Genomic DNA, 16,284 nt, shown 5'->3' with positions numbered 1-16,284 from the left:
ATTCACCCTGTGACCCCCCAGACCCAGGTACCCAATCCTTAGGGACCTGTCACAGACCATAACCCACTCACCCCCACACTGCTTTAAGTGTGAGAGTGCTGTCCTGGAGAACACCGTTCAGAGCAGAAACTAGGGATCCTAAATTTAGAGAACGTGTACTCTACCCCTTACAAGAAGCCAAAGGATGAAGAAAATATTCCTTTGATGGACCTCAATCTACTAAGTGGAAGAATATTACAGAATAATTTGGGGGATAATTTGCTTTGTTTTTATTGGTGCGGGAAAATGAGAGTTATTTGTGTTTTACATTATTTTTTTTCTATGATTTTAAGACAATTATCCAGATCTTCTTGTTGCAGATAAGATTAGGCGATCTCATCTGGTCAAAGCAGGGGTTCCTGAAGAGAATCTCTCCTCCTGACTGATGTTTTAGAAAGCCTAACCTCAATGAGGGAATTCCCTGTTAGAAAGAAGGAAGAAAGGGAGCACCTTTGAAAGAGAAATAGTTTTAAAGGGGCCTTGCACTGTAAGAAAAACAGGACAAGATTAAGAAGAGAGGGAAACCCCGCTATGGCTAGAACAAGACAGAAGTGTGAAGTTTCAAGAAGCAGAACAGGAACCTAATCCATTCATCCCTCATAATTCCCCAGACAAATAGGATACAAGAATGACCTGGTCACAGGATAAGCTCAGAGAGGCTGATTCTTAAATCAGGAAACCTTGCCACAGCAAAGATGTCCATGTTCATGTACAGTATGTGCTTAGAAGAGTCATCTGCCTCCAAGGGACCATCTGGGCTCGCACAATCAGCAGATCACTAGTCTGGAGTGTAAACTACAAGACCCAGACAGGTCTTCTTGAACATCCTGCTCCTTACTTGGTGAAAGGCGAGAGGAACTCTGGCCCTAATCTAATAACTGATACTGACTTCACTTAAACGAGATCTAAATTTTATTTCAAGATGAAATAATGTGACATTTCTTCATGCTCCATCACCCCTAATGCATCTATGCTTTGTAATGGTACAGATGAGAGGTTTTTTAAAGAGTTTTTAAAATTAGTAAATGAAAAAAATATAAAACTGAATATTTGTATTTGCATCTGAATTACAACTTTATTAAATTCCATGCAGCGAACTAAATATTTAAGCAGCTCTGAGGACTATATTTAAATAAATATAAGTTTCACAATACATCACAGTCCCACTGATGTTTATGATGTATTGAGCTCATGAATTTTACCACTCTGCATCACCAATGGCTTTTGCAAATACATAGTCTCTCCCTCCGAAACACATAACACCATCTTTCAAATAGAATTTCCATTTGTTCTTGCTTCGGTGAATCTGGAGGGAGAAAAATAGTCTAAATTAATTAAATTTAAAGTCAAAGGATTATTCACATTTCTTTGAATATTACATGATTATTCTAACCCTAAATGGGAGTTCTTTAAAACTAGGGCCTCCTCAAGACAGTTCATTCACTCACTCAGCAAATATTTGAGTGAGGTTCCTATGCATCAGATACTGTTTTAGGCACTGGATATATCACTTTTTTAAAAGATGTGTATATATATTTTTTTCATAAACAGAAAAGAATCCTATCTTTGAAAAGTTTACATTTTTCGTTAGGATGGGGGAAACAGAAACCTAATAAATACCTAAAGTATATTAAAAGGTGATAACTGCTATGAAAAATAGAGCAAGAAACAGAAGATCACAAATACCAAGGTAGGGTTATAATCGAAAAAAAAAAGAAGAGTCGGAGTGGGCCTGACTTCTGAGGTAACACTTGAGCAAAGACTTGAAGATGGTGAGAGATAAAGCCAGGAGGATACTGACTGGAGAGCATTCCAGACAAGGAGCACGGAGAACTGCAGAAGCCCTGAGGAGGGGCATGCCTGGACTGTTAAGAACAGCAAAGAGTTCAGGAGGTATGCAAAGGAATAAACAGAGAGGATGTAGTTAACATTTTGAGAAATTTTTAAAAGTCGTATTTCATCCTGAAGAAAAAGGTCACAATAAAACGCTGAGCAAAGTCAGAAGATAGAGCTCATAATCTATTAGATTCTATCGCTGTTATTTGAATTCAGTAAATCAGCCTAGATACAGACAAAATAAAAACTAGGAAAATCTACTACATCAAGAGGTAAGAAACTATAAAATCACTGTTATCTCTGGGTAAACCGCAAATGACTACATATTTTTAAAACCTTAGGAATGTGTGATCTGAAATCAAGGTTAAAAAGTAAACCTAGTTGTTTATTGCAAGTAGTCAAATGAAGAGAGAGAAGTCTATGACTACTATTCAGATGCATTTTGTGAAAGCATTAAGAAAATGTAAAGGATAAACCCCTATTTGTGTTGGGAAAAAAAGTCCTAATAAATGGAAATTTTCTTCTCAGAGACTAAATCCCAAATTTTCACTTGCATGTATGTATGTTAAAAAGTCTCAACACAATAATAACAACTGAATTCTGAACTCAGCAATGGAAATAAAATTCAACCAGAATTAGGAGAACAATAGCAGTAACAACTCATTCAAGTTGCTTTATCAAGTGACTACATTTATCCTAAAATGCAGCACAGGTTCAATATTAAAAATGTATTAATATAACAAGCACATTAGAGACAGACTCACAGACAGAAAGTAGGCTGACAGCTCTAGGGGGTGAGTTAGGAGGTAGAAGGATCAAGCGAAAAGTAAAAAGGACTCATGGACATGGTCAACAGGGTGGTGACTGAAGGGTAGAAAGGAAGGATAGAAGGGATAAATGGTAATGAAAATTATAATAAAAAATAAAGTTTTTATAAGAAAAACTGTAAGACCTAGCTGGTGTGGCTCAGTGGACTAAGTGCCGACCTGTGAACCAAAGGGTCACTGGTTCGATTCCCAGTCAGAGCACATGCCTGGGTTGCAGGCCAGGTTCCCAGTAGAGGGTATGCAAGAGGCAACCACACATTGATGTTTCTCTCCCTCTCTTTCTCCCTCCCCTCCCTTCCCTCTAAAAATAAATAAAATCTTTTAAAAATAAAAAAATGTATTTCTAGAGCTAAGGATATAAATCACATAATCAATCATCTCCAATGATATTGAAAAAGCACTGGAAAAAAAACTCATGCATTTAAAAAATTTTTTAACTCAAAATAAGAATCAAAGACTATGTCCTACACACACACACACACACACACACACACACACTACTTCAGCCTAAAAGCTGTTCTCTTAATGCTTAGAGGGGAGAGCCTAAAGGTATTCCCACTAAAGTCAGGACATAATCAAGGATATCCACTATTTCCCACTTTTCACTCCAGAGAAGCATCTTATTGCCAGTGCAATAAGAGGAAAGTATAAGATACTAGCCAATGCAATTAGACAAGCAAGATGTCAAGATATAAAAATTGAAAAGGATGGAATAAAGTTGCAGGTGCAATGACCACATGTATACTAAACCTAGAATAATCAATTTCCAAAATGACTATATATAAGAATTCAGTGTTGAATTCTTATACACACTAATTTTGAATACAAAATCAATGTACAGAAATTCATAGCCTTTATGTATACATGTAACTATTAAAAAATATTAAAAAAGAGCCCACTTACCACAGCAACAAAAGACATAAAAGAGCTAGGAATAAATTTTTTAAATTATTGATCTACTGGCACCATTTAATACACTCTCTTCTTTGAAATATTTTCCTCACGTCACTTCTAGAATACTCCTGGCTTTCCACCTAACTCTCTGGCCGCTTCTTAGCTTTCTTCACTGATTCCTCTTCATCTCTCTTACCTCCCAATTTTAGAATGTACGAAGACTCTTATTTTGTTTATATTCACTCTCTTGGTGATCACAACTCATCTCATGGCTTTAAACACCATCTATATGCTGATGACTCCCCAAATTTATATCTCCAGTTCATACCTCTCCCCTAAATTCCAGATTCTTATGCAACTGCTTCACCATCTCTTCCTGAATGTCCAACAGACATCTCAAAAAGTTTAAAACTAGGACACTGATAACCTCACCCCCAAATCTCACAGTCTTCCCCATCTCAGTGGGGAATGCCGATGCATTCTTTTAAGTGCTCAGGCCAAATATTTTAGACATTCTGTATGCCTCCTACTTACACCCCATGCCCGGATCCATCAGTAAATGTTAGTTCTGCCTACAAAGCATATTCTTATTTTAGCCACTTCTACCTTCTCCACTACTACTATTACTCTTGTCTAAACCACCATCCTCTCTCACCTGAATTAATGTACACCTTACTAGTTTCCTTGTTTTCACCCTTGTCCCCCTTCAGTCTACTATAAACATGGTAGCCAGGGGAAGTCTTGTTAAAAATATAAACCAGATGTCATTTCTCTGCTCAAAACTATCCAATGACTTCTCATCCAAAAACAAAAGTCCATGAAATACACTACAAAATCCGGCTCTTCACCTCACTTGCTTCTCTGACCTCTTCACTATTCCCTGAACACACAGGTATTTTTCTGCCTACAGATTTATGCATTTACTGTTCCCTCTGTCTGAAATGCTTACACCCAAGGAGCCTCAGGGTTCATTCTCTTACTCCCTTTTGAGCTTTACCCTGTCACATTCTTCAGAACATCCCATCTTAAATTACAACCTATTCCTTCTTGATATCGTTAAAATATCAAATTCTAATCATTTAATGTGATCTCAAGTAAAATACCAACAGATTTTGCTTTGAACATACAGGCTGATTCTAAAGTCAGTACAAAGAAATAAATGATAACATCAAGAAAAATTCTGGAAAAGGACATCATGAAGAAATACAAGCCCTACTAGATATTAAAAACCCCAATACCTTAAATCAATGTACTACAGGACAATGAACAGCCAAGAAAACATAAAATCAAAAAGTAGACCCAAATATATAGAGAAATTTAGTAAATGATAAAGAAAGCATTCGCTGATCAGTGTAGACAAGATAAACTTTTCAATAAATAATATTAGGAAAAATGGGTAGCCACTTAGAAATAAAAAATGAAACCTATGTCACATTATACACCAAGATAACCACCAAATCAATCAAGGCTTACATTTTAAAAACAAACCAAAGCAATACTAGAAGAAAACATGGGTGAATCCCTTTAAAATCTTGAGGCAAGAAAAAACTTTCTATTTATGACTCAAAATTTAGAAACCATAAAAATAAAGATTGACAAATTCAACATCTGCTTGAAAGAAAGTATTAAAAGCAGAGGGGAAAGTATTTCTGCATATAACAAGACTATGTTCCCCCAAAATAACAGTGCTCTTATAAATCAATAAACAAAGATTATGAACAATCAATTCACATAAAAGTAAATACTAACGGCCCTTAAACAAACAAAAAGATAAAAATGTCACCAAGACATCATTTCCGCCTTTCACAGTAACAAAGATCCAAATGGCTCATTATCCTCAACTGGCAAGGCTGTGGGAAAAGAGAAGCACTCTCCAACACTGTCATGGGAGTGGAGACCGGAATACCCTCCAGGGGAGCATTTTGGCAGAATCTAACATATGAACTTGCCCTTTGACCCTGTAATCTCACTTCTGGGGATTTATTTAGTTAATAAATAACTAAATAAACTACTATTTAGTAGATACAACCACACATATGACATGTCTTATGTACATGGTCATTCAATAGCAAATAACTCAAAAATAACACAAATATTCATCAGTAGGGAATCAGTTAAATAAATCTTAATAATTCTACAATAGAATGTTATACAGCTATAAAATAATAGCACAAAGATCTCCAAAATATATTGCTACTCTCTTTAAAGGACAAGGTGCAAAATACAGTGTTGCCTGTGCTACCTTTCAGGCTTATCCTTGAATAAAGAGACTCTTAAGTATATTAAGAAACTAATATAACTGATTACTTATGTGTACACAAGGCAAGGGACAGGGAGCTACTGGTAGGAAGTACAAATGGTAAAAGAGTAGGAACCAGACTTTTCGTAGTACACCTTCTACAGTGCTTTGTTGTTTTTAACGATGTGTATGTGTATTGATTCAAAACATACACAGAGAGAGGGAGAGAGACTATGCTACACAATTAGCAATTATTCACTGTACTAGCATCTAAGGGACAAAGCCAGCTATAAGCAAAAGTTTGATACTGTTAAATGAAGATGCAGCATATTCAAATACTTTCACATTTAACTATAAACAGTGTCCTATTTATAGCACAGAACACTCTCATCTATACTAAAAGGTTTCATTTCACCATTAATCTTCTCTATGATATCCTTATTACTCTGCCCTTAATGTTAATCTTAGACATTCCCTAGACTTCTGAAATAACATGTCCATTGACTTTAAGTAATTCTCACTCAGCATGTTGACCAGTAACCTTCATTTAACCTTTCCTCATCGTACATCTTAATATTTGCAAATTATTTTCCCAATCGTTAACTTATAAATTTTAAAGGTAAGTTACATAGGTTGTAACCAAAGCCAAATACATATATATTTTTTCAAGTATTTATCAAAGTCTAAAGAGCACACAAATCACCAGGGGAGTCTTGTTAAAATGCACGTTCTGAGCCAGTGGTCTAGGGTAAGGCCACTCAAAATGCCTCCTTTGTGACTCCAAGGGGAACTGATGCTACTAGCCTTCAAAACACACTGAGTAGTAAAGTTCTTAAAAGAAAAACCTGAAAAGTCTATTCACTTGAGTCTTTCAATACTACCTGAAACAAGTCAACTAATAATTAGAACTGGGAAGTTGACCTTTTATAAAAATTCACTGCTACAGTGGTCTTTCCCAGTCAAACCTCAGAGATGCATTCTCTTTGCAAGCTATCTTTGGACTTGATCATTCCCTTTAAAAAACTTTTCAATGGCTCCCCAATGCCCTGGTTCCCATTAAAAATTTTACTACTTAAAATATTAACTAATTGAAGAGTACCCCCAGACAATTAGCCTTGTTAACACTACACATCTAAAATTACTCCTCCTGTCTACCCAACAAGGTTGTGGTAAGAAACAAAACAAAAAAGTATCAGAAAATGCTTTGAAAAATACAAAGCACTAGGTAATTAATTACAGGCTATTTTCCATAATGAAGTACAACAAAGAATACTCTATCCATAATGGTCTAGAAATTTCTCTGTGCCACTGTGGAAGGCACATATAATTTCATGCCTTATAATGTTTTCTTCATAAAAGGCAATATATTGTTCATAAAGAAGTAAACGAAGTTTGGTCCCTTTCGTATTACCTACTCCTTCTTGTGTTTATCTTTCCCAGCATTTGAATTGCCATTTCCTAGCTGTATAAAATGTTATAGGGGAGAAAACAAGCTTATTTTTAAAGAAAGGGACTTATTTTTTCAATTCTAAACACCATCCTGTTTCACCTGAGTATACTGATATTGTTAAAAAGAAAAGTCAAAGGGGTAAACATGCATTAGTCATCAGAGAAATGCAAATCAAAACTTCACTGAGGTACCACCTCACATCCACTAGGATGGCTAAAATCAAAGGCAGATGACAAGTGTTACCGAGAATATGGAGCCCTCTAAACCCTCATACACTGTTGGTGGAATGAAAAATGGCACAGCCGTTTTGGAAGACAATCTGATGTTCCCCCAGACTATTATCTCATGACCCAGGAATTCTACTCCTAGAGAGAAATGAAAATATATTTTCACACAAAAACTTGTACACAGATGTTTGTAGCAGCATTCTTCTTAATAGCCAAAAGGTGGAAACAACCGAAATGTCCATCAACAGAAGGATGAATAAACAATATGTGGTACATCCACTCAATCAACTAGTATTCAGCAATAAAGAGGAATGAAGAACTGTTGTATGCTACAACACGGATGAAACTTTAAACACTGTATGAAGAAACCAGTTATGACAGACCACACAGTACATGATTCCTTTCATATGAAAACCCAGAACAGGGAACTCAGAGAGAGAGAAAGATTAGTGGTTCCTAGTAGTGGGGCTGGGAGGAAATGAGCAATAAGAATTAATGGGTATGGAACTTCTTTCTGAGGCGATGAAAATGTTCTAAATTTGACTGTGTTAATAGTTGCACGTATCTACAAATGTACTAAAAACCACTGAATTGTACTCTTTATATAGGTAAATTGTATAGTAGGTAAATTGTGTAGTATGTGAATTATATCACAAAACTTTTAGAAAATAAATATGTAAATACACATAAATAAGGACAAAAACTGGCCATTCTACCACATAATCACAGTTAAGTGTTCTTTAAAAAAGAAAAAAATACACATTTTAGTTGCTAAAGTGCTAACTTTATTTCTAGGCTTGAAACCTGAGAGACACCCTCAACCCTCCCTCGTCAATCATTCTCGGAAATCCAGCTAATCACACTAAGTCCCACTGATTCTTCCACCACAATCTCTGAACCTTCTGTGTTCTACACTGCCATCCTTAGCCTGGACTCTGGTTATTTCATGTCTGTATGACCCCTGTTCTTACTATTTTCCTCTTTCAAATCAGCAAGCACTGCCAATTACAATTTTCTCAATAACATTCTTAGAAGATGAACGTCCACCAAATATGGATTTCTCCTACCAGGATTCTGGATTTTCCAATCTGCTCCCAACTCTGTTTTCTACCAGTCTCATTTCCTAACACATCCTGAAAAAAACACTTCAGTCAAGACATACCTATCTCTTCACTGTCCCTTGAACATTCTACATGCATCCATTGTTCTACCTTTTATTAGGCTATTCCACTGTAAATGCCTACTCCCCATACTTATCTATATCCTATTCAAACCTATTCAAGACCTATTTCAAAGCCCCGTATCACCCAGGAAGGATTTGTGGAGAACTCTAACCACAAATGATTTCTTGCATCTCCAGCCACTTTTAGGACACATTTATATGTGCCACATATCTTAGCATTTGATTTACACATCACTCATCTCAGCATCTGACTTACCTGTCACAATATTTCAGCGTTTAATTTACCTACCATTTATCGCATGAAATTCTATTATTCCATACAGAAAAGTCCTGTTTCAATAAGACTGTCATGTCCTTGAGACAAAGAACACTTTTCTTGTGTCACTGGGACCACAGTGTCACACCCAAAATGCATCCTCAAAATTTATACAGTTAATTAGCTATTTCAAAGATTTAACTAAGATTAAGTTCAAGATTTAAGATTTAAAGATTTAAGATTTATTTAACTGTGAACTAGAACTCACCATCATATTTCCCATCACTTTACACACTTTCCTACTATTAATGCAATTAATAAACCCAAAGTCTAAATGGGGAACACAGTACCTTGTCATACTGACAGACAATCACATTGTCTGTGTCAAACAGGTCTGGCACGTCCTGCTCGCTCACATCGTCTCCAGAATTTAAAGGGTCCTAAAAGCAAAAGATGGTCGCATTAAGGAATTTGATGATGTTTTCCAATTTTTTAAAGGGAGGCATATGTAAACAATGGAAGCTGGAGAGACAGAATAGTACTTAAAAGTCAAATAGCCTGAGTTTGAATCACAACTTGGCCACTTAATAACTACTGATCTTGGGAACAAGTATAAAGAACACATGGACAAAAACAGGTGGGGAGTGGAAACAGGAGGGCTAGGGGGTGGGCTGGGATGGGAGTAAAAGGCAGAAAACTGTACTTTGAACAACAATTAAAATTTAAAAAAATAACTACTGGTCTTGGGAAAGTTATTAAACTCCTCATATCTCAGTTTTCTCACCTGAAAAAAATGAGGACAGTAGTCAGACCTGTAGGGCAGTGGAAATGCCAAATTTAAGGCAGGTAAGACTTAATATGGTAGCTGGACCATATGTAAAGACACCATAAATGATAGTTAATGCTACTTACATGCTTCTTAATTATAATATTGCACAAAGATCTTAGTATATTTATTAGGATTAGAGTAGATGCTATATGCCTCTACCCTAGGTGCCTCCTTTACCTCCACTCCCATACCCTCAGCTTCCCACAATCTCTAGTTAAGACCAACAAATACAGTAGCTGATTCCTAAATAATTAATACTGGTTTAAATTACAGTTTAAGTTTAAAATGTTTAAATGCTAGAGTACAAATAAGAACCATTTTAACACGAAAGACAGAATTAACCTTAACTGTTATTCTTCTTGGTTCCAAAGTAAAGTACAAATGTTATAAATTTAATAAAGAAAGTTTCAGCTCAAAAGTAATTCTCACCTCTTCCACAATGTCTATTTGAGGGTCTTCATTATCACTGCTGTTAACAGTTGAATTTCCATTTGATATATTGTCGGCTTCTCCTTCAAGTACCTTCAGGTCTCCTCCATCAATAATACTTAAAAATTCATTCTCATCTACATCCCTTGTGCTTCCTATTTCATCATTGGAAGACGTATCACCAGTTCCATCTATTTGAATTATTTCATTAATATCATCATCGGTTACTTGAATGCTTATACCTGTCTCAGAATTATAATCCTAAAATGAAAAAAGAAATACAATAAAGTTCTTCAAGTAAAACAATGTATAGAAAACAGTGAATCACACAAAATATAAAATTCCTCAAAAATTCTACATCTCACAAGTAGTCACTTAAAAGTGTTTCTTTCCTCGAAGATCATGTTCCCTAATTTTGAATTTTAAGACAGCCCTAGCATTTCTACAGAACATAGAAATATATTTTTAATTTTTTTTAATTTAATTATTGTTCAAGTACAGTTTTCTGTCTTTTACTCCCATCCCACCCCATCCCCCCAGGAACATAGAAATAACTGTAAAATTATAAATAAAGTAAACCCACTTACAGTCATATATAGATGGCAAACGAGTTAACTGCTTTAAGATAGTATTTGCCAGTATTTATATACCTTAAATGTATAAAGTACCTGTTAGGTTTTAATTATTTCATATTTTTTTAAGTAGTGATTCAGTGAAATGGAAAAGGACAAGTGACACAATGCTCAATGGACAAATAAAAAATATGAAGAATAGTAACCACTGAAATTAAGCAAAATAGGAAAGGATAAATATAAATCAACACTGATGTAACTGGAAAAGAAACAGACAAATCCAAAATTATAGTTGGAAAATTCAACATTCTTCTCTCAGTAATCAACAAAAAAAGACTGAAATTCAGTAAGAATGTAGAAGGCCTGAACAACCAAATTAACCAATTTAACCTAATTGACATTTATAGAATACTCCATCCCAAAATGGCCAAATTATACATTCTTTCAAAACGCATATGGCAGGACTGTCAAACTCATTTTCACTGGGTGGTTGCCTTCAAAGGGCCAAATGTAATTTTAGGACTGTATAAATGTAACTACTCCTTAACTAAGGGCAAAGAGCTTGGCACTGCTGATTTCTCAACAGAAATTTTGCAGGCCAAAAGGGATTGACCCACAATACTTGAGGTATGAAGAGCAAGGACCTACAATCAAGATTGCTCTTACCTAGCAAAGCTATCATTTAGATTGGAAGGACAGTTAAGGAGTTTTCAGATAAGAAAATGCTTAAAGAATTCGTCACCATCAAACCAGTATCATAGAAATGTTACATGGACTTCTCAAAGAATATTAGAGCTAAATATGAATAAAATGGTAAGAACTGCATACCTATCAATCATTACTTTAAATGTAAATGGATTAAATGTTACAATGAAAAGACACAGGATGGCTGAATGGTAAGAAAACAAGATCCATACATAGGCTGCTAAAAAGGGACCCACTTCACATTAAAAGACACACACAGACTGAAAGTAAAAGAATGGAAAAAAATAATTCATGCATATGGAAACAAAAAAAAGCTGTAGTAATACCTATATTAGATGAAATAAACTTTAAAACAAAGGCTACAGCAAAAGACAAAGAAGGACCCAGCAATTCCACTTCTGGGTATTTTATTTAAAGAAACCCAAAACACTAATTCAAAAAGACATATTCACCCCTGGGTTCACTTCGGCATCATTCACAATAGCCAAGATATGTAAGCACCCTAAGTCCATCAATAGATGAATGGCTAACAGAGTCAGTACAAATATACAATGGAATATCATGCTACCATAAAAAAGAAAGTCTTGCCATTTGTGACAATGTGGATGGACCTGGAGAGTATTCTACTAGGTGGAAAGTATTCTACTAGAATACTAGTAGAATATCTACTAGTATTCTACTAGACAGATAAAGAAAAATACCATATGATTTCATATATATATCGAATCTAAAAAAGTGAACAAACAAAACAGAAACAAACAAAAAAGTAAATTGGTGGTCTCCAGATGGGCAGGTGGTTGGGGAGATGGGTACAACAGGGGAAGTGATTAAATGTGCAAATTGCCAGTTTTAAAAAACAGTCACAGTTAAATTAATTTCTAATCACTATGTTGTATACCTGAAACTAATATAATATTGAATATTAACTGTAATTTAAAAAAAATAGACTTCCAGCCAAGATGGAGGCATAGGTAGACACACTATGCCTCCTCACAGAACCAAAAGGACAACAATAAATTTAAAAAAAAAAAACCAAAACTGACAGAAAATTGAACTGTATGGAACCAAGGAGTTAAAGAAGAAACTTTCATCCAGACCAGTAGGAGGGGAGGGAGGGGCAAGACGGGCAGCAGGGCAGAGAGGACTCTTGGCAAGGCAAGGTGGCAACTGGAGGACCCAGTGAGGCTGTGGCTTGTGGACTGGGCAGGCCCACATTAGCATGCAGATAAACCAGGAGGAACAACTGGGGAGCAAGACAGACCACGCAACCCAGAGCTCCAGAGCTCCAGCACAGGAAAATGAAGCCTCAAGCCTCTGAATGAAAACACCTGTGGGGGTTGCTGCAGTGGGAGAAACTCCCACCCTCACGGGACAGTTCATTAGAAAGACCCACAGGGTCCCAGAATGTACACAAGCTCACCCACTGGAAATCAGCACCACAAGGGCCCAATTTGATTGTGGGTAGTGGGGGAAGTGACTAAAAACTGGCAGAGAGCTGAGCAAGTGCCATTGTTCCCTCTCAGCCCCTCCCCCACATACAGCGTCACATACAGCGACATGGGTTGCTCTACCCCTTACTACTAACAGGCGCACCAAGACAAAAAAGAAAAGAGAAATGGCCCAAATGAAAGAACAGAGCAAAACTCCAAAAAAAGTATAATGAAGTAATGAAGAGATAGCCAACCTACCAGATGCAGAGTTCAAAACACTGGTAATCAGGATGCTCACAGAACTGATTGAGCTCAGCCACAAAATGTAGGAACAAATGAAATCTACCCAAAGTGAAATAAAGCAAAATATACAGGGAACCAACAGTGGTGGGAAGGAAATCAGGACTGAAATCAATAGTTTGGATCAGAAGGAAGAAAGAAACATTCAACCACAATAGAATGAAGAAACAAGAATTCATAAAAATGAGGAGAGGCTTAGGAAGCTCCAGGATCCTTTTATACCTTCCAACATCTGAATCATAGGGATGCCAGGAGAAGAGGAAGAGCAACAAATGGAAAACTTATTTGAACAAATAATAAAGGAGAACTTCTCCAATCTGGCAAAGGAAACAGACTTCCAGGAAGTCCAGGAAGCTCAGAGAGTCCCAAAGAAGTTGGACCCCAGGAAGCACACACCAAGGTACATCTTAATTACATCAGCCAAGATTAAAGATAAGGAGAGCATCCTAAAAGCAGCAAGAGAAAAGGAGATAGTTGCCTACAAAGGAGTTCCCATTGGACTATCAGCTGATTTCTCAAAAGAAATCTTGCAGGCAAGAAGGGGCTGGAAAGAAGTATTCAAAGTCACAAAAGGCAAGGACCCATATCCAAGATTACTGTATCCAGCAAACCTATCATTTAGAGTGGCAGGGCAGATCAAGTGATTCCCAAATAAAGTCAAGTTAAAGGAGTTCATCATCACGCAGCCCTTAAATGTTAAAGGGACTTATCTAAGAAAAAGATGAAGAAAAATATGAACAGTAAAAATGACAACAAATTCAATTAACAACTGAACCTAAAAAAAAAAAACAAACTAAGCAAACAATTAGAACAGAAACAGAACCACAGAAATGGAGATCACATGGAGGGTTATCAGCAGGGGAGTGGGAGGGAAAGAGATAGGGAAAAGGTACAGAGAATAAGTAGCATAAATGGTAGGTAGAAAATACACAGGGAGAGGTTAAGAATCATAGGGGAAATATAGAAGCCAAAGAACTTACAGGTATGATCCATGGACATGAACTAAACAGGGGGAATGCAGGTGGAATGGGGTGTGCAGAGGGGCAGGGGGGAATAAAGGGGGAAAATGGGACAACCGTAATAGCTTAATAAAATATTTTAAATGAAAAAATTATGTATGTGTGTATATATATGTGTGTGTGGGTGTGTGTGTGTGTGTGCGTGGTCTGTCTAGAAGGTACCTAGTCACTTACTATGAAAAATAGAGACATTTACTGAAGAAGATGCAGGATACAAGGAATATTGTACACAGGAAAATGATGCCTCAGTCCTCTTCAAAGTAGGCACCTTGGGACCTGACACAGTTCTCCCAAATGCCATCAGCTGCCCCGTCACATTTTTTTGAATCTCATCAATAGTCGGAAATCTCTTCCCTTTCAAAGGTGATTTTAGTTTTGGGAAAAGCCATAAGTCGCGGGGCACCAAATCTGGGCTGAAGTGGCACTGAGTCACCCAGTGATTTGATATTTCACTAAAAAACTCTGCGTGAGACATGATGCAGAAGCAGGCATGTTGTCATGGTGAAGCTGCCAATCACCAGTTGTCCATAGCTGCAGCCTCCTAAATCATGCAAATAGTTTCCACAGAGGAATGTTCAAGCTTAACACAAAATCTGATGCAGATTCGCTGCACTACTCATTCAGTCATTTTGAATGTGGTGGCCACACAGTATATGTGCCCATTCAACAGCATCTACTGCCCCCACTGACTAGCACAGTGAAGTCATCATTGTTCAGGCATGTACATTTCAGTCCACTCTTTTTGGCTGCCAGGTTACATCAATGTTGTGCAAACCGTTCTCATTATATTAACAATAAAAGTCATTATAAAAGTCATTAAATATAATGACTTTTTCCAGACATCCAATTAACTGAATTCTGAATTCAAATAACTACTGACGTGATATTTTACCTCTTAGAGGAATATCAGAATGGATTTAAACGGAAAAATAAAAGCTCTTACTTGAAGTTATATATTCTCTTATCCCCTCGCTCCATCCATTTCACATTCATATATTGATTTAGAGCTACAGAAGTAGTTCTTAATCTTCACTACACATTACAATCACTTCAGAGAGCTCTTAAACACTGATGAGTGGAACCCACTCATGACCAATTAGATCTAAATCCCTTGGGATAGACCTGAACATTATATTTTTAATGCCTCAATGATTCTAACATTTAGCCAGGATTGAGAAGTACTGAACCAAATAAAGAATCATAAATCCTGTTTTTTAAAAGCTCATATTCTAGCATACATAAATGTGTATATATTTTTAAGTACTAGATATACAGATTAATAAAATGTACCTCTCAATGCAAATAGGACATTTTAATGTATATCTGTTAACTGCATTATAACAGACACATGCTTAATTTGCTATAACATAGAAGTATCCAATCTAATAACAAAGGGAGAGGGGTAGATACTGGAGGAAGTAGTAAATGGATAAGTAGGAATGGACCAAAGGAAAGGATGGCAGGAATAAAGTCCAGGCACTAAGCAGACGAATAACAGAAGCAAAAAAGAGAGGCAGGAAACCACCAGGTTAACACAGAGACTCACTTATAGTTAGTTTGGTGTTCCCAGTGAAATAGCAGGCATAAAATAAAGGAAGTGTAAATAAGAAACCCTGGCTGAGAAAGAACACAGAAGTCCTTGCATGCCACATTAAGGAGCTTAAACTTTATACTGGAGGTGATGGGTAGTCAGTGATGTATTAAGCAGGCTGCTTTGTGGGTAAGTCTCTGCTAGCCATGAGGAACAGAGAATAGCTAACGTTCACCGAGCACTTACCACATGCGAGGCAGTGTGCTGCTGAGCACTTCACACTGATTATCCCATGTAATCCTCCCATCACCACGACTCTACGGTAGATACTATTATCTTTCTTTTACAAATAAGAAAACAGTAACTTGTCCAAGTCACATAGTTATTAAGGAATAGAGAAGGGATTCAAAGTAATACTGATCTCTGAAGCTTAACCTCTTGAAGGGACGGACTGGCCTGAGCAGAATGAAAAACAGCAAAGACACTGTTTTCATTCTGCTGTTTTCCTCTCGGCTGTA

At 36.6% G+C, this 16,284-nt stretch overlaps 1 protein-coding gene across 1 annotated transcript in view; it reads right to left on the bottom strand.

The window, feature by feature from the left end:
• Positions 1-1,130: 1,130 nt before the first annotated feature.
• Positions 1,131-16,284, bottom strand: part of GTF2A1L (general transcription factor IIA subunit 1 like) — a 31,057-nt gene continuing 15,903 nt past the window's right edge. The window contains exons 7-9 of the mRNA XM_037049032.1: positions 10,210-10,470; positions 9,302-9,391; positions 1,131-1,345 (exon numbers count right to left, since the gene is read on the bottom strand). Coding sequence (XP_036904927.1) covers positions 1,238-1,345; positions 9,302-9,391; positions 10,210-10,470 — 459 coding nt within the window. The 3' untranslated portion in view covers positions 1,131-1,237. The remainder of the gene's footprint in view (positions 1,346-9,301; positions 9,392-10,209; positions 10,471-16,284) is intronic.

This window comes from Sturnira hondurensis, unplaced genomic scaffold, assembly GCF_014824575.4.
Source record: "Sturnira hondurensis isolate 20B ecotype Veracruz unplaced genomic scaffold, ASM1482457v3 Scaffold0006413, whole genome shotgun sequence".
Lineage (NCBI taxonomy): Eukaryota > Metazoa > Chordata > Mammalia > Chiroptera > Phyllostomidae > Sturnira > Sturnira hondurensis.
The sequence above is the reverse complement of the archived record's forward strand: the minus strand, read 5'-3'. Positions and strand labels throughout refer to the sequence as shown.